The 21,577-nt window shown below is 43.9% G+C and overlaps 1 protein-coding gene across 1 annotated transcript in view; it reads left to right on the top strand.

The window, feature by feature from the left end:
* The first annotated feature begins 480 nt into the window (after positions 1-480).
* The window catches only part of LOC137794185 (potassium voltage-gated channel subfamily H member 8-like), a 23,023-nt gene continuing 1,926 nt past the window's right edge, over positions 481-21,577 (top strand). Inside the window, exons 1-12 of the mRNA XM_068590863.1 lie at positions 481-556; positions 8,151-8,384; positions 8,490-8,621; positions 8,946-9,091; positions 9,804-10,062; positions 10,807-10,964; positions 12,247-12,454; positions 13,291-13,668; positions 13,773-13,972; positions 14,681-14,930; positions 17,418-17,632; positions 20,972-21,246. Of these exons, the coding sequence (XP_068446964.1) occupies positions 481-556; positions 8,151-8,384; positions 8,490-8,621; positions 8,946-9,091; positions 9,804-10,062; positions 10,807-10,964; positions 12,247-12,454; positions 13,291-13,668; positions 13,773-13,972; positions 14,681-14,930; positions 17,418-17,632; positions 20,972-21,246 (2,531 nt within the window). The remainder of the gene's footprint in view (positions 557-8,150; positions 8,385-8,489; positions 8,622-8,945; positions 9,092-9,803; positions 10,063-10,806; positions 10,965-12,246; positions 12,455-13,290; positions 13,669-13,772; positions 13,973-14,680; positions 14,931-17,417; positions 17,633-20,971; positions 21,247-21,577) is intronic.

The raw sequence follows: 21,577 nt of genomic DNA, 5'->3' as shown, positions 1-21,577 counted from the left end.
ATCAAAAGATAAGAGAGGTGGGTGCACAGAGCGAGAGAGAGAGAGAGAGAGAGAGAGAGAGAGAGAGAGAGAGAGAGAGAGAGAGAGAGAGAGAGAGAGAGAGAGAGAGAGAGAGAGCGGGAAGGGGAGGAGGAGGAGAGGGGAATCGCTTTGCAGCACACCCGTGCGTAAATGTGACCATCCTCGCCGTGGTTCCTCATCCATCCCTCCATCCCTGCGTCCTCTCCCCTCCAGCCTCCAGCCTCCAGGCGGCTCCTTTCTCTCTCTCTCTCTCTCCTCCTCGTAGCCGGGATCACCTGCGCGGTGGTCCGTGGTCAGCGTTGGACCGTGGAGTCCCGGGTGACTCGGCTCGGCGCCCTCCTCCAGGGGTTAGGGGGAGCGCCGGGGACCTCGTCCAGGTTCCTGCCGGGCTTTGTGACCCCCGCCGCCGAGAGCCAAGGCACCGAGCGGCGGGAGAGACGCGGCTCGACCCGCTCTCGGATGCCGGTGATGAGGGGTCTGAACGCGCCACAGAACACCTTCTTGGATACCATCGCCACGCGTTTCGACGGTACCCGTGAGTACATCTGAGTTATCGCTAATCCCTTAATTTCATCGGGCGCAATGGATCTTTCAAGCTGTTTATTTAATCTGACTCTGAAAATGCAAAGTCCCCCAAAGACCTGCAAAGTGCTGAAAGAGGATTGAGGCCACTTGAAGACATAAGCACGCTGATACTGAATGAATTATGATGAATGAAAGCAGCCCAGACTAATGTTTAACACATTCATAATTCATGACACAGCACCTTAACACTGAATTTCAAGATGAATGAACCATATAGTCCACTTGTCCTTTGAGAGGATATAGAAATATTATACTCTTTGTCTTTGTGTGCACAGAAAGCAGTCGAGTCAAGGCATTTCATTGTTTTGTTTTTTTCTTTTGCATTGAATTTACTGTGCAATCTTTGAGTGTCAGTGAACCCAGCAAAGGATGCATTGTGTTAATCAATATGGCATCAATACAATTCGAAGGCATCGATTTGAGCATCTGAGAACTGTCAATCAATCATTTGAAGATGTTAATCAATTCAAATGATTCCTATCTTACACTCTCAATGCCTTTCAAGCGACTGGTGTTGGGAAGTCTTCTCTTTTTAAATGTGTCTCGATCTGAATGAAAGATTTCAAACCGTTACGTCAGCGACCAAAGAAAACAGTGGCACCTGGACTCCTTTAACTCTGGCGTTCATTTTCTTAAACAATCATCATCCTGCATAATCGTCCGTGACAGGTGGACAGAATCGTATCCGACCTATTATTTACTAAATGTTCTCACACAATTCACGACAGAATCCTGCACATCAGCCTGCCCTATGTAAACCTACACTGTCAATCAATATGCAAACCGCAGCTATCATAGCTTAACACTGTTGCGTAACACGGTCCCAAAGGCGCACACTGACAGCACTCGGCAGCAGCCAGAATCTGTGGATGAAGCTGATATACAAGGAATCAGAGCGGGATCTGTCTATTTTCCGAAACAGAGATGTAAGTCTTTTTTTTTTTTTCTTTTTTTGTGGAGATTACAGAAGCGTTCCTGCTGCGATGGTGCTGTGGGAATATCTGTCGGACGAGGGGATCGGTATTTGATGTGTCCTGCATGTCCCCCGAAGGCAACATTTGATGAGTAAACATTAATTCAATTAGAATGTTTCATTTGGTGTCAGCAGTGACGAGCTCGACTCTGACGGGAGAGTGCAACAGTGTGCAGGGAGACTGCAGGAGCGTCAGTGTGAGGAGGGGCCGCTGCTAATGGCCCCCACAGCAGTTTGCATTGAAGAAGGATCTTGATGACATGAGGGACGAATGGTTGTCTATATCAATCAGCATCTGAACCATCTGTGCAGTGAAGGCGTGGATGCATTACTGAATGGACATCATGGGCCCAGGGGCCTCAAAAAATGTTCCCAACCACTCAGAGAGAGAATCAAAATGTCCACAAATGAATTAAAAGTGACTACATAGAGACACAAAAAAAATACAAAGAGACCGAAACGACATGATGCATCAAAAAATACAAAAGGTCGACACCAAGCATCCACAACGTGACACAATATGGCCACAAAAAGACACAAAACAACCACAAAAGCAGGTTAAACAACTATAAAGTGGAGTGTCTGACTCATATAGCCGGTGGGGCTTTTTACATGTCTGTGCCCAGGGGTCCGTTGTTTCATAATAGAAGGGTGAAGTCGATAGCGAGATGCTCATTCTTCATTCATGATCATATTTTTGCTCCTAACCTCTGGCAGGCCCCGTGGTAAAAAAAAAAAAAAAAAAGACAAAAAACAACACAGTGGGGGGATTTTAATGAGGAGCTTCGCCAACCAAATATCTCTCCCACTGTTCGTATTCTGTAGCTGTCTGTGGGGCGCTGAAAGGCCAAGAAAGTGTGTGCATGTCGAGAAAAACACATGCAAAAGCACAGCAAGCGAAATTGACTGAGAAAGATGTGCGATGCCATATTAATTCAAAGCAATAGCCCGGAAAACAGTGCAGAGATGCCAAGTCTGAAGGATCACGCTGCGTCTCACCGGGACCAAACCTTTGTTGTGTTTGTCACTCTGCGCATTCAATAACAGAATACCCAACATGCCCGTTGTGACTGATGGCGGATTCTCAAGCGCTCAGCTGAGCAGAGCAGTGTTTCCAGGTCTGAAGCCGGGATCTTCCATCTCCGCCATGCAACTTTAATGCAGCATGATAAGCGCGGGCACTCCAGGGAAATCTCTACATTTTCCCTCTTACGAGCCGAGGAACGCCTCAGCCAGAGGCAGGTTCAACCCTGAGATATCTCAATACACTGCGTGCATATTTATAAGGACAAAGGTCCCGGATTTTAATTAATCACTTAGGGACGGCGCTGTTAGTGGGTCAACGTTGTCCAGACTGAACTTCCGTTGGAAGGATTGCTATGAAGCGTTGCACAGACAAGCTGCGGCCGCCACTCAGGGTTATTTATCCCCAGAATAATTTATAGCCTTTTTAACAATTTATTGCTGGGCATGTAACATGTCATACAATAATGCCAGATCCCTTTACAAATGTTATGTGTTGGTCATACAGGATGATTGGGCTTGGATGCGTCTCCGCGCTCTAGTGAGAATTAGTTCACAGAAGTGAGCCAATGAGACCGAAGAGTGACTTCATTGTGACAGATTTTGGTGTCTTTTGTTGTGGCACAAAGCTGTGAGCTGGAACGATATGAAGATGATGCAGAGGGAGACTGCGTTTTAAAAGAAACACATCGGAGAAGTCGCTTCCCGAACAACCCTGCGCGCAGAAATCATCTCACTGTCAGTGTTCATGTCCTTATGGTTTGCCAGATTTATGATGTTTTCAGTCTGCAGTTTTCCGATGCTCTGATTGCATGCGTCAGGTGCGGTTGGATTAAAGGACAGGGCCTTGCAGTGTCCTTAAAAAAAAAAGGTGGCATAAAACAAACATGTGCTGCATATTTGTGTGTGTTTGGCTTTCTTTGTGCGCGGTGGTGAATGTATTGTGGCGGCCTGTCGCTTTCAGTGTTATCAGCAGCCGGGGTTTATCGGGGTTCCCTAAGCTGCTCAGGGGCTGAGTCTGAGTGGTTTTGTACTTTTAGCTCTCACGTTATTACACCTGGATCGGAGTGCGGATGTGACAGGCCCGCATAGAGCCTGGGGAATGTGCAGAAAATGAGTACAACAAAGGAAAACAAGCACACAGCGTAGAGCCGGAGAAGAAGGAGAAGGAGAAAGATGGAGCACAGTGGGACTGCTTCTGTAAAACCAGATCATCTCTCCTGGGGTGAGGATGCACATGTAAGTGTGGGGCCGACCACTTTATATGGGGAACGCTGCATCCCTGCACACAGTGTCGAAGCAGAGAGAACCACACACCCAGGTGCCAGGATACGGGGCCGCATCCCTCTTATTTTCATATTTAATGTGCATGATGTAATCCCGTGCTGCCTCCAAATGCACATTCTCGCTTTGTAAGAAACATCCACAGGCTTAAATAACATCAATAGACACATGTCCACTAAAACGGCGACAAGGAATGAGGGCTATTTGTACATGGTTTTCGTAAATCGACTTAATACATCAGAATATTGTTTCCAGCTTCTGTGTCGACGGAAAAGGACAAACAGATGAGTCACAGGCGGCTGACTGGTCAAGGCAAACAAAAACAAGAGAAGCCCACTCCTACAGAGACATCAGCGAACATGGAACACAATGTCAGGCAGAATAATGAAGCGAAACAAGCGAGTCATTTCCTGTTTGGACAGAACAATGCCCCAACGCTCGCAGCCAGGTACACAAAGGAATGGAGCGGACCTGAGGCTGGTGGCTGAGCGTGAGAAAACACCTGAAGCCAGGTTCTGAAATGTTTTGGAAATCATTCACAGAAGACATCAATAGCCCTTGCGTCAATAGTCACTGTACATACTTTTATACACTGCACATACTTTGCCTTTTTGCACTTTCTTTATTGTTTAAGTTCCTAAATTAAAACTTTTGTTGTTTATGTTGAGGATTTTGCATTCATGATATTTGTTGTGTCTTCTGTGTAAGTTTCCGCTACTGTGGCAAAGTATTTTCCCCTAGGGGATAAATAAAGTATATATGTATCTATGTATGTATGTTTGTATGTATGTATCTAAGTCTGTCTGTCTGTCTGTCTGTCTGTCTATCTATCTATCTATCTATCTATCTATCTATCTATCTATCTATCTATCTATCTATGTATCTATGTATCTATCTATCTATCTATCTATCTATCTATCTATCTATCTATCTATCTATCTATCTATCTATCTATCTATCTATCTATCTCTCTATCTATCTCTCAATCTATCTATCTATCTATCTATCTATCTATCTATCTATCTATCTATCTATCTATCTATCTATCTATCTATCTATCTATGTATGTATGTATGTATGTATGTATGTATGTATGTATGTATGTATGTATGTATGTATGTATATCTATCTATCTATCATATTCTGACACTCAAGAATCAAATCTGAGCTTTCTTCTTATAAAAGCATTCTGCTTCAGAGGGTCAGTAATAATATATAAAAAGCTCTACCCTTGTTTTATGCAAAAATGTGCTCACTGCTCTTAAGTATTCATATATTCCTCCTTTCCACCAGTTAATCGTTTCAAATTAACGATTTTCTTTTGTTTTCGGGGAGAAGTGATTCACGCAATCATATTCTGTCTCCACTCTTCAAAATCTCCGGCTGCACCATTCCTATGTTGAGGATCGCGGGCAGCCTGCTTCTCAGGCAACGCCGCTGCCGCTGTTGTCACTACAAATCCATCTGGCTGTCTATGAGTAACACGGCCTCACACTTGTTGCATCTCGAGTCCCACAGTGCTGCGCTGCTCTCATGGTTGCACGTCGAGCAGGGAAAAAAGAAACAGCTGCACAAAATGTCATTGTGATGTATTGACCTTCACTGTATGACGCCATAAAATCATCCTCCATCCTTCCCATCCAGTAAACAGAACACACAAAACAGTTAGGAGTTAGGGGAGAAGGTTGATACTATTTTTGTTTTTGTTTGTTGAATGTTAAGCTACAGCTAAAAGATGGCTTTCCTAGCTTAGCACGAAACCGGTAGGCTCAGCTAGCCTGGCGTCTAAAGAGCTATATCTTAAGTGTTTACCCCGCACCATAACCAAAGTGTATCAACAAGTTGGTCTGGCAATGACTTCCTAAAGTCATAAAACACAACTTAAAATGTTTTACTTTGTCTGATTATAGTTAAAAAGAGCCAGGCTAGCTGTCTTCGTGCTAAGCTAAGTAGTTGTCCCCTTGCATGTAACTTACAGACATGAAAGTAATTTCAGTGTGAGTGGCGGTAAAATTGAAATCTACGTTTGAATGTGTATGAACCTGAAGCCCCACCCAGCTGTATTGCGCAACGCATCACTTTATGTGGCGGGACATCATTATTATTAGTTTTAACATTGTGATTCATAAAGTGTTGGGAAATGCGTGACTTCTCATGATCCTCCTGCAGTTTCTTGCCTGACTGCTGTTTCAATGAGATTTGGCCAGAGCATTTACACTGGACGTGCTTTATTAATGCATGCATTATTCAATTTCATTGTCACAGGGTCTTCATGCAACCACTTTCTCTGTGTCGCAGTTAATTTCTCTCTCTCTCAGCCGATCCCTCATTGAATCACTTGCTCGCCTGCTCTCTCGTCCTATATTGCTCCCATTCTTCAAAGTGAGCGTTCCAGTCTTCCAGATTCATTTATGCATGGACTTTAATGATCCCGCTGGAATAAATACCTTGGCTGTGTTTGTCACCGATCATACCTAATTCAGTTTCATAATGAATTATTCAAGATTGTCCCCATATATCAAGCTGTCAAACCTTTTGTCAGACCTCACAATGTAGCAATCTACTGACAGACAATGCGGTTGCATGCATGCTTTAACTTCTGCTGCACAGACCACTGTCTCCAGAACCATTTGACATTATCTTATATTTGGGAAATAAAGCTAAAATTGATTGTGATAGGCAAGATTCCAACACACAGATATTACTTTCATGATCTAAATGTGACGTGAATGTGGCAGCTCTACAGAAAAAGGAAGTGGAGTTCATTTGTGTTTTGCTTAATAGCAGAAAATGGAAATATTTTAGATGGTTTAGAGGCAGAGAGGTGGGGAAGACGCATGGGACGAACACAGAAAAAGAAAAGATGATTAGAAGGGAACAATAGGGGATGACGGAGAAGAAAAGATGAAGTGAATATCATAAAGCAGCAAGCATGATAAATTCTCCCTGAGGTGAAGCTCTTCAAAGACCAGAATAACTCTGAAGCCTTTCAGGGGGCATAAACAAACGCAAAGTCAGAATGAACACTGAAGAAAAAAAAGAGAGGCGTGCATGAAATTTTAATTCTGTTTTCTTTGAATTAAGAGGATATCTTTGTGAAATTGTGGGGGGTGACCCTATCATTGACTGAAGGATGTAGCGTGCATGTGAATTGCAATAACACTGTTTGCCATCTAAAGGTCACAGCTCACAACTGAAACATGATCTTCCAGATGTCTTGATAATAATGCGTATTAATATGTTGTTAGCATTTAACAACTATATCACCTATGAGGCGTTGAGGGAGCGTTTGAGAGAAAAGGCAACAAACAGCACTGCAGCTGTGTATTCACATAAAACGTAGATGCCATTATCTGCATTTATAAACATTTATGGTATATATTTACATCAACTTCGCAAATAAAATGCCTATTATACTTTCCCTATTAAAGACAGCCAAAAAAAATATGTTATTTTTAGTACAATATTGGCGTTATAATATCTCGTTTGTTGTTAGTAATCAGGTGTCCTACTTTTAAGATGGACATTGAAGCGCCGCACCGGAAGTAGTTTTACTTCAGTAACCGGCACGATAATTAGCCCTCGATAAGTGTGTCAGCACTTTTTGTAACTTTGCAAAATCGGTCTTTGTTTTATATTGAATTATGTCGATAATTATTTGAAGGTTTGCCATGACATTTTTTAAATTATTTCCGAATTAATTGTAGAAACGTTTCCGAAAAAAACCCACCAACAGGTCAAAGTAGAGCCAGCTAGCTAACGAGCTGCTATGACCGGAGGCTCCTGTTAGTTTCTCTCAACTGGATTTAGCAGCTGGCCAGTGAAATGACTTTGTTTACAGAGATTTGAGTGAGTAAATGCACTCTAAAAGTGAGACTAAAATAAGGTTTTGAAAATACCAAATGATGTCTTTATAAACCAGCATTTGGTCCCAGAAGGGGATTCAAGTTGTTACATTAATAGTATAGTGTCTAGTGTCACTATAGTGACATTAAAGCCTAGCACGATAACAGCTGCTGTCAAAACATGTTATTTTCTGCTTGATTTGACAGTGATGAAAGTAAACAGTTGTGTGTGTGCTTGTTTCTGGAGACTCTGAAACACCATCAAGCATCTCAAGTTACTTTAACACAAAGTGATGGATTCATGTGGTCCTCAGACTGTTTGCCACTTTAATTCATAATCATGCTTCCTTCATCCCTTCTCTTTTTCTCCACTTCCCTTTCCTCCCTCCTACCACCTTCCTATGTTTCCTCCTAACCAGACAGTAACTTCGTCCTGGGGAACGCTCAGGTCCAGTCCCTTTATCCCATCGTCTACTGCTCCGATGGCTTCTGTGAACTGACCGGCTTCGCCCGTGGCGAGCTGATGCAGAAGAGCTGCATGTGTCACTTCCTGTACGGCGGCGAGACCAGCGATCTCCTCACCTCGCAGATGCAGAAAGCTCTGGATGAACGTCGGGAGTTTAAGACGGAGATCATTCTGTACAAGAAGGGAGGTAAGAGAAGGCTGGAAGATTTAGGAAAGTTTAGTCAGGTTTAATACTGGCAGTGTGAGGACAATTTATCCTTTTCGTCAAACCTGATCTCTTTTCTTTGAGCAGGCTCCAAGTTCTGGTGTCTGCTGGACATTGTGCCCATAAAGAACGAGAAGAGCGAGGTGGTTCTGTTCCTGGTGTCACATAAGGACATTACAGAAAATAAGGACCAGGACCATGGCAATGAATCTGACACTGGTGAGAAAAAGCATCCAGAGGAAACTCAGGCATTTTCCAATTCCACTATAACTCACATGAAATGATCCAATAGAGGCTTTGCTGCCGGGGCACGAATATATCAGCAGACATGACGGGTGATATTATGAAGGGGGTGTGGGAGCAGTCGGCAAGTAAATAACAGAGTCTGCTTTTTCAGCAAAAACTGTGCATCAGTTGTATTTTCTAAATTAGTAATAAATAATTCATACATTACAGTTTCTAGATCTGAGTTTGGGAGCCGCAGAATCGTTCAGTTGCAGTTTTCGCCACCTTGTCTCACTCGTTTTGTGTTCTTGTTTTCAGACGAGGAAACCGGCTTGGAGGTCCACCAGATCAGCCGCCCTCCAGGTTTGAACATGGATCGCCGCCGCAGTCGCGCCGTCCTCTACCAGCTTTCTGGCCACCTCCAGAAACAGGACAAAACCAAGAGCAAGCTGAAGATCAACAACGTGAGACTCACATACCTTCGGTTCTCGTTAGGATTTTACCTCCCCGGTGGAGAATAAATATTATTTGGCGACAGCAGATTAGTTTTACACACATGCATTGCTAAAAGGGGCAATTTGCCTTTCCAGGCTTCATCTGCAACACAACTTGATTTGCATGCATTTCAAAGTGAGTAAGACTAAAACTTGTAAATTCAAGCACTAAGATGAGACTAAATATGCCCCGGCAATGTGATCTTAATGACCCAGGATCTTGGAGGAAAGAAATTACCATTAAATCTCTCATTAGTCATTTAAAGTAATTGTGGGGCCGGTTGATCAGGTATCATTGTTAACAGGTTTCATCCTCTTGCGTCAGGGATTGTTAACTTGATGCTCATTTGCAACACCAGAAACATATTTGTATTCTTTCGCTACTATGCACATAAACAAATTGACTGACGTCGAAGGCAAATCATTTCAAAGTATGACCAATTAAATTCGATTTGCCTCTGAATTATGTGGAATTCAAACCATGCAACGTCTCAAGTGAAGTCTTGAATAATATTACTCTACCAACAGTAGCAGTGGTGCTAATGGTAATGAAATATTCATGCTGGCTGGTGGAGATATTCTTGAATCAATTATTGATCAATTCATATAAAACATACACCCTAATACCGGAGATATGTCTTCATCAATCATTTCTGTGTGTCTTTCCACACGCCACATCCAGAGCGTCCTCGGAGCCAATGTGAACCCGGTCCCGGAGTACAAGGTGGCGGACATCCAGCGGTCTCGTTTCATCCTCCTTCACTACGGTGCGTTCAAGGCCGGCTGGGATTGGCTGATCTTGTTGGCCACCTTCTACGTCGCCGTCACCGTTCCCTATAACGTCTGTTTCACCGCGGTGGAGATACGAGAGGACGGCGCCTCTGCGGCACGTAACCCTCCGAGTGTCAGCGACATCTTGGTGGAGATACTTTTCATCATCGGTAAAGCTGCTTTCCCCGCTTTGGGGATAAAAAAACAGGTTTTCTTCTTTGTTATCAAAGGAAGAAACTATCTTGATATAGCTGCACAGGCAATACTTGTCTGGTAAATAAAGTCATAATTATTTTTGCCTTTTCATGGAATTTATCGACAATAAGAAAGAATATCAGCAGACTTGTGCTTTAAGTTATGCATCCTAGGTCCTTTCCATTTCTCAGCTTTCTTCTATCGTCCGCTTTCTCTTTTTTGGTTCGCATAATCCAATCAAGCAACCCTTAAAGCACCACTCCTTCTCTCTTAATTGGCCCAGTTAGCATGGACTCCCAACTCCTCCTGACACACGAGAGCCGTATGCTAATTTATCCTCCTTAACGATCTCCACTTCCTCTCCACTTGGTTTCAACCTGCCCTCTTTGCTCTAATCCACTAATCCCGCCTCAGGAAGGCTTGTTAAAGGAACCTGGATCAGTGTTCCCTGTAAGTTAGCCTGATGTAAGCCGTACAGATTGGACTCCATTGACTGCAAAAACATCAGCTAGTGTCACAAATCATTGGGTTTAAACCAACAATATTCTTGTTGAGGTTTGGAGACACTGTCAAATATTCAAAAGTGCGCTCAGTGTATATATGGGAATCAGGATGCATCACTTAAGATTCATAGCTCTCTCATGAAATCCAAACCAGCACAAAAAATATATAAGAGACGGACAAATATGATGTGTTAATTAGTTCTCTTTGTGTGCTAGATATCGTGCTGAACTTCCGCACCACCTTCGTGAGCACATCGGGCCAGGTGGTGTACGACGCCCGCTGCATCTGCATTCACTACGTCACATCCTGGCTGTTTGTGGATCTGATCGCCGCCTTGCCCTTTGACCTGCTCTACGCCTTCAATATCAGTGTGGTGGGTCTCTCCCACACACACACACACACACACACGGTGTCTACACATACAGATAGTTTTGGTTTGTTGTATAATGTGTGCATACTTGATTATTGGACTAATGCACGTAAATCCTCCATGTTTGTGTGTCTTGGTGTGAGAGTGTGTGTGTTTGTGTGTGATGTATAGGCACAGGCTCGATGAGTGCTGCCAGTGTTAAAAGACGTCATTCTCTCCTGCTGTTCGACTCTTGCTCGACAATAATTTAATAAGACGGTCACATAGCCAGCAGACATTATGCTGCACGAATAAGAAACTAAGAGCCACAGTCACCAAACATGTTTTTTTATTTTTTGACTTTTTCTTCCATCATTTTCTGAAATTGTGCTCTCAGTATTTGCTGTTTAGGCTTCAAAGGAAGAAGACTGCGAGTCTTAGCTCCAACAAGAAACTCATTATTAGGTAACCAGTAATTAAACTGATGAACGAGTACGCTGACTACAAATTACAGATAGAAGCAAATAGATTAGCCGGATGCTGTAGAGTGCAGAGCTGTGAAACAGACACAGTGAGATAGATACCAGATCATTGAATCTGAAGGAACACAAGATTATTAGATTGTAATAAGTTAATAAGTGTTAATTGTCTTAATTTTTTTTCTAACATTTCTTCACCCTTTGCTTGGCAACAGGTGACGTCATGTGATGATCAGTTTTGTTTTCGACTGAGTTAAATTCCCTGAATGGATCCATTTTCAGATATCGAGATAATGAAATCCAATCAGAGCAGAGATGAAATTCATGGTGACGAAAGTAGAGCGGTTTCAATTAACAGACCTTATCGGGCACTGAAACAAGCAGGGAATTGCAAGTGCAGTAAATATAGAGGTGAGGGAGAAAATCAATAAACGGGTGATGTTTGATCAGGCAATCCTTACCTCAGGCAGACCGCGGGCATTTTTCCAGTCCTGGATGATAATGGCTGTGATTTCCTCCGAATGGATTGTGTTGTAAAAGCTGCAGATGAAAGTTTTCGATGTTCTGGAGTATTTTTAATCCCATTTGAGCTGCAATTTGAGCTGCAAGGTTCAGACAATCTGTGGAGCAACTTTAAACATGTTGTCTCCCGGTGACGCAGCTCACTGTCATGATGTCTGATTTAAATTCTCAGTTTGCATGGGTGGTTTTTAATTGGCTCCAGATGGGAAACTTTGAAGATTATACACAACATTCATACCTTTAAAACCCATGACACCTTTCTCTCTCTCTCTCTCTCTCTCTCTCTCTCTCTCTCTCTCTCGCAGAACTTCGGTGTTCACCTGCTGAAGACGGTGCGCCTCCTCCGCCTCTTGCGCCTCCTACAGAAGCTGGATCGTTACTCCCAGTACAGCGCCGTGGTCCTCACCCTGCTCATGTCCACGTTCGCCCTTCTCGGCCATTGGATGGCGTGCGTCTGGTACTTCATCGGACGCAGCGAGATCGAGAGCAATAGCCCCGCCTCCTGGGATATAGGTTTGTGTCTGTTGCTCTTTCATGGCAGAATCTTTAACGGTTGGAAAGACGGAGACCAAAACATAGATTCATCTGTGTGATTTTAGCCGATTGTGAGTATGAAGACATGGTTGGATGCACACAGCGTGCAGTGTGTGTGTCCTTTTACTGAGGAAACACTTCTAATTATGGAAATCTGTCTACTCCCCTACTGCGCTCAGCGGTGCCAAACAACAATACTGTGAGGTGGAATGAGACTGGAGGAGACGAGAGGGGTAACAGTAGTGGGGGGTGGGATATACAAGAAAAGGCCTCCATTGATGTACACGTGCACACATGGGTTGGCTACGGCTCAGTGATTTGCAGAGGTTGCAATGTTCATTACAGTTCACAGAGGAAAATGTTGCCCTGTATATAAATTCATATTCCCGTCTCTACTTCCTGTTCAGTCTGGCTCTCAAGCTGGTCTTGTCGTGCCCTACTCTTTCATCTGGCTAATTAAATGTCAAAACTTGGCATGTATTGATTGCATATGGTCTACTTAATCAAGTTTAAAACATCCAATACACATGTGATATCCATCATAATGGTTGCTGAGGCAAGTTTAAAAACCAATAATATATAAAAACAATCGCCAAAACAGTTGCAAAAACACGGACAAGCAGACAAATCTAGAGACCGTTTGCACCGTCATGTGTAAATGCAAATGAAAGCTGACATGTTCTGGCCTGCACCAGCACTGAAGTGATTACTCGGCCCTTCCAGCCTTGTTACCCACTGCCAAAGCAGCCTTCTAGGCGCATCTAATGAGGTATCTCATTAAACTGACAAACTCTTATCGACCCTCTTCCCACCAGGCTGGCTCCATGAACTGGCCAAACGCCTGGGAACGCCATACTTCCTGGCACCGCTGACCTCCCTGTTGGGGGTCTCTGATTCTCCTCAAGGCAGCGTGTCAGCTGCGCTGACCAATTACAGCCAGTGGAACGGCTCTGGGCTGGAGCCGCTAAACGCGGCCGGGTTGCTGGGCTCGGGCCAATGGAACGGCAGCAGGGCCCGAGCGAGGACGCCCGGCGGCTCGGGGACGACGCTGAGCGGCGGCCCATCTGTCAGGAGCTCCTATGTGACGTCGCTGTACTTTGCCCTAAGCAGTCTGACCAGCGTGGGCTTCGGCAACGTTTCAGCCAACACAGACTCTGAGAAGATCTTCTCCATCTGCACCATGCTGATTGGAGGTGGGATAAACACCAAAGCGTAGGGTTAGGGTTAGCATAGATGTAACGGAAAAAACAAAAAAGTATTTGTTTATCCAGCGGTGCTTTTGTCCGCTTGTCTGCAGCATTAATGCACGCTGTGGTGTTTGGAAATGTGACCGCCATCATCCAGAGGATGTACTCACGCCGCTCCCTCTACACCACCCGCACCAAGGACCTGAAGGACTTCATCCGGGTGCACCGGTTGCCCAAGGCCCTTGAGCAACGCATGATGGAGTGTTTCCAGACGACCTGGTCCGTCAACAATGGTATCGACGTCAGCGAGGTAGGAGGGACTGCTCAAGATGATTAAGTGATTAAATGTCTTTGCCACGAGCAAAGGTGAACAGATGATGTTACAAACCCATTTCTGAAATTGTGCGTCTGTTCCTTTGGTTGATGACCTTTGTGGCTCTGATTGACCTCGTCAGAAACACTGAGATCAACTGGCTATGCTTCTAAAATAGAAAGTCCAAATCAGGCGACGTGTCCTCCCAGCAGACTAAAGGAACGGCTCAAAGTCACTGAGAGGATTTTGGTTTTGTTTTGGGTTGTATGAAACCAGGGAATGGGGGCAGCTATCTTAATTTCATGGATTAATGACTTCATGGACTCTAAACTGGCTGGATGTGTTTCACCATGGCTTTAAATTGAGATAATCCTTTTTTAAAGAGATAACATGATGGGGGACAGACACTAATGCTTTAAGGTAATATCCAACAACTTTCCCTTGCAAAGCCTTTTACTTCTGGTCTCTGTTGCACATACAGTGGGAATGCTCAATAAATAGTTGTGACTATGTGGGAAAATGAAAGGTTTTATTTTGCCTGTTCTCTCCACCTTCCCACACACTCACATTCAAATGATGACACACAAAGGGAAGACTAAGACAGGGACTCATCCGTAGCGTGCGGTCAGAGAAATCCGATAGTGCTTTGTGTTTGTCTTTGTTTCAGTGCAGAGGGGAAACGTGTCCTTCTCTTTCCCTTCACAGCTACTGAAGGACTTCCCGGATGAGCTGAGGGCCGACATCGCGATGCATTTGAATAATGAGCTGCTGCAGCTGCCGCTGTTTGAATCGGCCAGCAGGGGCTGTCTGCGCTCCCTCTCCCTCATCATCAAGACCTCCTTCTGCGCACCTGGCGAGTTCCTCATACGGCAGGGTGACGCGCTCCAGGCTATCTACTTTGTATGCTCTGGCTCCATGGAAGTACTGAAGGACAACACTGTGCTGGCCATTCTCGGTAAATAACAAATAATCACATTATATGTATTCATTCATGGTTTATTGTTGATTTTTAGGAATCAGCTGTTTTAGTACAACTAATATAACTGTCGATCAAGCCATCAAAAACACGTAATGGTTTCTTAAAGTGAGCAACCTATATATTTAAATTCATGCTGATACATTGACATTATAAATGCTCATATTCGACAAATCAATACATAATCATATCCAATGCAACACATGTCCTATATCACACAGCCAACAGCATTGAGGTTCAGCACCACGGATAGCACCCTGCTCCATCCATCCGTCCTCCACACTAACTCCTCTGAGAGACCGGCTCAGAGCCAGGTTAAATAAGTAGGTGAGCGCATCAATGGCCTCTGCTTGTGGGGGCTTGGGGGCAATCCTCCTGTTGGACCTGCAGTCTGAGTGAGTCATTTTGCGACCTGAATCATGAAGGGCTTCTCTGTCTTGGACTCCAAACCGTAGAAGCCCTCCTAGATTCCGGCAGTAAAGTGACTCAGACTCCGCCGTCTGCGTCCAAGTGCTGCAAGAAGAAGAAGAAGAAGAAGATGGCGTAAAATCTAATCCGCAAGCCGCAGACAAGTATTCAAATATCCTTCCTAAGTGGCATTGAAATTGTTATTATTTTTACTGGAAAAGGTTCATGGTTCATATTTGATGACAGATGGGTTGAGAGAATATAAAAAGCCAATATTGTGCTTTGTAGTTAATTCACAAAATATGCTGGAGCAACAGCATGAAGTGCCTTTTAAGAGTACGCTTGGTGTATTCTGCAGTCTGGTGGCAGCCGTATGAGCAGAGGAGGAGGAGGGGCTTTTACTCCCGAGGAAGTTATTAGACATCCACCATTAAATATTTGGCCAGACAGTTTTTATGAGGAGGAACATGATGAAGAAGGTGCTACAATTTGCTACAATGACCAAAATGAACTGTAAACACGTCACACCCCATCAAGTGAAAGATGGAGTTTGACCCAGAGACTGATGGGACACGTTGGGTCGAAGCCAGAAGAACAACATGAACTCCATTGACAGCATTCATTTATCTTCTTGTCATGGCTAATGCTACACACGCTTCACATCCAGCAGAGATGGACTCATATTTCTTATCAGTATAAGTTTAATATTTACCCAAATTCTCGCTGTGTTTTAGTCTCTACTAACTCCTGAGGGAAATATCTGTTTCTTCGTCTGCTACTCCACAGAGAACATTGTCTGTCTGCAGTGGATTTACTACGTATCATTATTATCTGTAGTTTAACCTCTTTTTATATTACACATGATAATTCAATCTGTATATTTCAGGAAAACGTCACCATTTTTGTTTTATTTCGTCTTTTTACAGTTAATAATAACTTGGAACTGAGCAGTTTGAGAAACTATGAAAAATGACAACGCCAACGTATGCCAATGCCAATCTAATAACACTCAAGTTACATCCAAAATATGATGAGTAGGTGGTCATGAATAAAGAGGAAATCTGCATGTCATTTGCAATGAGCCAGTTGAGAACCAGAAATCTGCCTCCAGAATAAGAGAACTTTGTCCTCCTTCCTTTCTGCAATGCATCGATGAAACAGAATACAGAAACACAAACAGACTCACAAACAGCTCTGGAATCAGTTCAACTCCATACAAAGCAGTGGGAGCAAATTGGCAACATAATTTTTTCACATTAGCGACTGGTGTAAATAATGAAGTTCTGCCGCCGATAGAAGAAACTCATTAGCATGTTGCACACGCACACACAGTATGTTGACACACACACACATTTCTCCAACAGACATCCAAACACTCTCTTGTGCCTCGTTTCCTCCCTCCTGTGTCTTCTTCTCACACACAAATTGTTTTGGCATTGCCACATTAGATTTACAGCTGTGGAGAAAACAGCGAGGTAGAGAGAGGTAGCAGAATATATAATAATACAAACCTTCTGTTGTGTTCACAACGCTTTATGACACAAGTATAAAATTGTCTCCCCATACACACAACCTCTCTGCTCTACAGTGTGTTATTCTCAATGTTATCCCACGACAGTAACAATATTATATATTCATATTTTGGGGGGTTACACTCTTTAAATGTGTCCGGATATTCAGCACTATCTGGGTTGTCTTGATGTGGACTTGTAAATTTATTGGGACCACTCATGCATTATAGTTCTTCCTGTAGGCTGAAGGAATACAAATTAAGATCCTTTTCTAAAGTAAAAGTACTAATAGAACAATGAAAAAATAGTCCTTCATTTGAAATCGTACAGAAGCATAAAACTGTTTGGACTGAAACGGTTATTTAAGTGAACATTTCAGTAAATAGATGACAATGCTTTAGTTTTTTTCTTTTTCCAGTGCATGAGCATGGAAATGCAGCTGAAAATGTGCTGAACGACTCTCCACCACATTGTAGATGCATGAGTTGCAATGCATTATGGTCCTATCAGCTCTCAGGTCATGTGACATCGCATCTCTGCGTTCCAGGTCGGGGCGACCTGATTGGCTCCGACTGTCTGACCCAGGAGGAAGTGATTAAGACCAACGCCTGCGTGAAGGCCCTGACCTACTGTGACCTGCAGTACATCAGCCTCAAAGGCCTCCGCGAGGTGCTCTGTCTCTACCCCGACTACGCCCAGAAGTTCGTCACTGAGATCCAGCACGACTTGACGTACAACCTCCGGGAGGGACACAACACTGAGGTACGAGAACGCTTCAGGCTTGTGTGACAAGAAGCCGCTTCTGCTTTTTTGTGTCCTTTTTAGTACCCCTGCATGTAAAACATCTTATTTGTGAAGGTTAAATGCAAGTAAGTTGGCAAGGTGTCAGAAAAGTGTCGCGGTGTCCATCCATCCATCCACTTCCCGCCACTTATTTGGGTCTGGGTGGAAGTGGCAGCAGGCTCCTCCTGAGGGATACGAAGATGTTCCCAGATGTCAGTCCCTGCAGCATGTTCTCAAGGATCTCCTCTCAGTGGAACATGCTCTGAACATCCCTCGGAGCACGCCTCTTCATCCTCGTCCCCGCCTCGTAATGCAAACCCCTCATCAGGTGGCACACGAAAAAACAAGCGAAAGTAGCAACAAAATAGAGAGAACGTTTCTGTTTTTTAATTATTTGTAGATGTATTATTATCACTATACTTATTCTTCACATTCTTAATATTACCACACTGCAAAGCATACAGTCATTTCATATATATCTTCTTCTACACGCCTTTAAGAAAACTCTGGGTGAGATTCACAAGAGTCCTTCTGTTTTTTTAGATTAGACTCAGCTGTGACCTCCTCCACCCATTTTACGCAATGCCAGAGTGATGCACTTGAAGGGGGATTAGCCATCTGGACTGGGAAAGAGGAAGAAGAGACGGCTTCTGCTTGAGATTCAGCCAACAGATAGAGACATGAACTAAACATGGACGACTCCGATGCCAGGGATTTACTGATGGATCTCTGCTGTAGCGTACACATGAATAAACAGCGTATACTGGAAATTACTCCCATTTTCGCTGTGAGTAAGCTTGCTAATTAGAGCAGAGGTCCAAGAGAAATACCAAGGGACGAGACAGTATAGCAGCATGACATTTATATAAATAACACTTAATTGACTTCCTATACATTTGATTCTTAAAGCATTTTGACAGTTTATTGCCACTTTCATATCTAGCCTTGACACATGCTGCTTGATGGTAAAAAAAATAAGGTCCACTCTGTAAATGCACTGAGTCCATTTCATTTAAATAATACACTTATCGATAAAAAGAAGTGAAGAAAAATGAGCAGATGCAGGTAAATATAAAGATGCAGTTAATTTATGCATAGAGGGGAAATATAAGTGACGTTTGCAGCTATTATTTGGCCCCGACTGTCAAGCCTCACTTGGCGTTTCCATCCAATTTTCAAGCAGCTGGAGCAAAGGTTAAATGCCACACAAACAGTATGTAAATTGGTTGTGCTTAGAAGTATAAAAAAAGCTTCCTGAGCAGAGAATAGCATGAATATAAAGTGCATATAATCTGTCAACAAAGGAAGCTGCAAATAGGGCTGTTTATCGTCATCTAATGTCAACTAAAATAGAAAAAATAGTGGTTGTTTTGAGGCTGCTCCTCAATGTTATTTGTCTCATTTCCTTCGGATCATGTTGAGAATATCAACAAACTTGTTAAGAATTACTCCCCTCTCTCCTCTGTCCTCTCTTCTCTCTCTTACTGCTTCTTTTCTCTACTCCTTTTTCCACCATTTATCTTCCCTCTTCTCCAATTGTTCTCCTATTATTGATCCTGGATTAAACCCTCTGGCATTCATAAATGCATCCTCCAAATCTCCTCCGCTCCTAAATATTCAGACCTTCTCGGTAGTTTGAAGATCCCATCTACTCTTTTTAAAGTTTGAAACAAAATCGATGAAAACAATGTGGAAATTGTTTATTGCAGGAGAGAAAATAAATCAACTGAAGGCACGCACAAAAATTAAAAAGTTGGGTTGCATTCAAGATCATCCATTAGTTCCAACTGTGTGAAGCATCGTAACTAAATGAAGCTTCAGAGACTCCAAACTCAACTGATTGTTTCCTTCAAAATTTGGAGAAATTTGTTGAAAGCAACAAAACTGAAAGAATCAGTGTACACAACTCAAATGTACCCTTGATAAGCACATAACACTTACACACACACAGACACACATATACTTTCATGCCCGCACAGAGACATCAGTTGTTTATCCTCCACTGAGCGCGGCGTGGGACTAAAAATAGCGCTGTCAGAGAAGAGGGGGAGGGGCAGGTCATCCCCTGGCTGGATAAAAATAGAACAACAACCAGATGGAGGCGAGACCAGAAAACATCCAGATGAGAGGAAGCTGCAGGAGGAAGGAAGAGGAAGGAAGAAGAAGGAAGAGGAAGAACCTCAGTGACATTTGCATTCACGTGCCGACACACACACACACACACACACACACACACACATGAACACCCGCACACTCTCTGCAGAGATTCACACATACAGCTCTCACACATCAACACACCACAACACAGCACATTTGTCCTTGCTGGTCCAGAATGATACACACACACACACACACACACACACACACACACACACACACACACATGCTCACTCACATGTAACTTGCATGCTGCGTTGATATATATATGATATATATGTTGACCCATTTCACATCTCAGTGTGCAGTGGCCATATTTCAACATCTATCACATGCAAGTCTTTCTTTACGCCTGCAAAGACGCGCGCATAATTGGCTGATGATGTTATAGTGGCATGCTGCAAATCAAGGGTGCCACGTGCAGGAGCTCTCTCTCTCACACACACACACACACAAACTCAAAACATTTGCTTCTCCGCTCGGTACCCTTCAGGCAAACCACTGCTAAAATTAAACCTCTGCGATCTAAAAATACCAGCCAGGCACGTGAGCCAAAGACAAGATGGGGGAGACAACAAACAGAGGGGAGAGAAGGGGAAGGGTGGTGGCGACGGGGCGGGAGGAGGGGAGGAGGACAGGCTGAATGGGATTTGTTTGCCAGTTTTTTAATCAGCTTTAAATTACAGAGAAGATGCGGTGAATATAATGCCAATAACCTTCCACATGCCACCACAATCTGACAGCAGGGATTTTACTTTGAAAGGACCATCTGTTAAGATATCACTTTGTTAGGAGTCATAAAGATCCACAAAGGTTCATCTTTCAGCGGAGATTATAGAAATCCTTAGAGCTGAATGTCTTTGGGAGTGAATGGCGTCGGTGCTCGCTTGCTTTTTGAATGAGAGCGCTCCTTAGCAGCGCTGCTGACAGACTGAATGGCTCCCAGCAGCCGTGCAGCTATTGTGAATGACTACTCGCACTGAGAGACACTTCCAGTGGCTCAGCAGCTCCCCCTTCTGGTCACAGCGTAACCGCAACATTCCTGACATGAATGGGAAACTGCGCACCAATAAGCAGGTTAAGTTTGTAGTGTGTTCCCACCGGAAAGGCTGCAAACTTATACTCAAAACTGCATGCTCACTGCTGTTCTCCACTCTTCAGGCGGCCTGCGAGAGCAACGGAGGGATCGTTAAGAAGCTTCCATCCATCAAGGAGGTCGAGGAGGGATCCGGGTCCGAGGGCGAGCACTCCCCTCTCCCCAAGATGCCTCCGCTGGGCCGGCTGGGCCGAGGCCTGCGCTCCCCACTGCGCTCCCCTCTCCGCTCCCCGCTGCTGCCGCCGAGAGCCTTCAGAGCGGCGAGCAATCACATCCGGCCCACCAGCCTGCAGATCCCCGCGGTGAGCTTCAGCTGCCTGCAGCCGGACCTCAGCCCTCGGTGAGGAACCGCTCATTGATTTACCGACTGGGGTAAAGTCGTTAGCTTGTTCGTTCAGGGCGGTGAGCCGCTGCGGGAGTTTGACTTGCACTCTTGATGACTTATGGCATTATTTATCCACACAAACATACAGGGAGTCCCTGGAGAGCTGGCGCCAGACGCTGGTGAGGTAGAGATGTATGAGGGTGCATAAATAATGCTGAGTTAATGAAGTTCAATTCTCTTTTTAAAAGGAAATGTATTTGTTTAACTTTTGAACCCCAAAGGCATGTTTAATTTAAACGATCTGTGAAAGCACACCATTTATAAATTCATGAATTTATGAAAACAA

Source organism: Clinocottus analis, unplaced genomic scaffold, assembly GCF_023055335.1.
Source record: "Clinocottus analis isolate CAN_PGR_092001 unplaced genomic scaffold, fCliAna1.0.p SCAF_24, whole genome shotgun sequence".
NCBI classification, from domain to species: Eukaryota; Metazoa; Chordata; class Actinopteri; order Perciformes; family Cottidae; genus Clinocottus; species Clinocottus analis.
The sequence above is the reverse complement of the archived record's forward strand: the minus strand, read 5'-3'. Positions and strand labels throughout refer to the sequence as shown.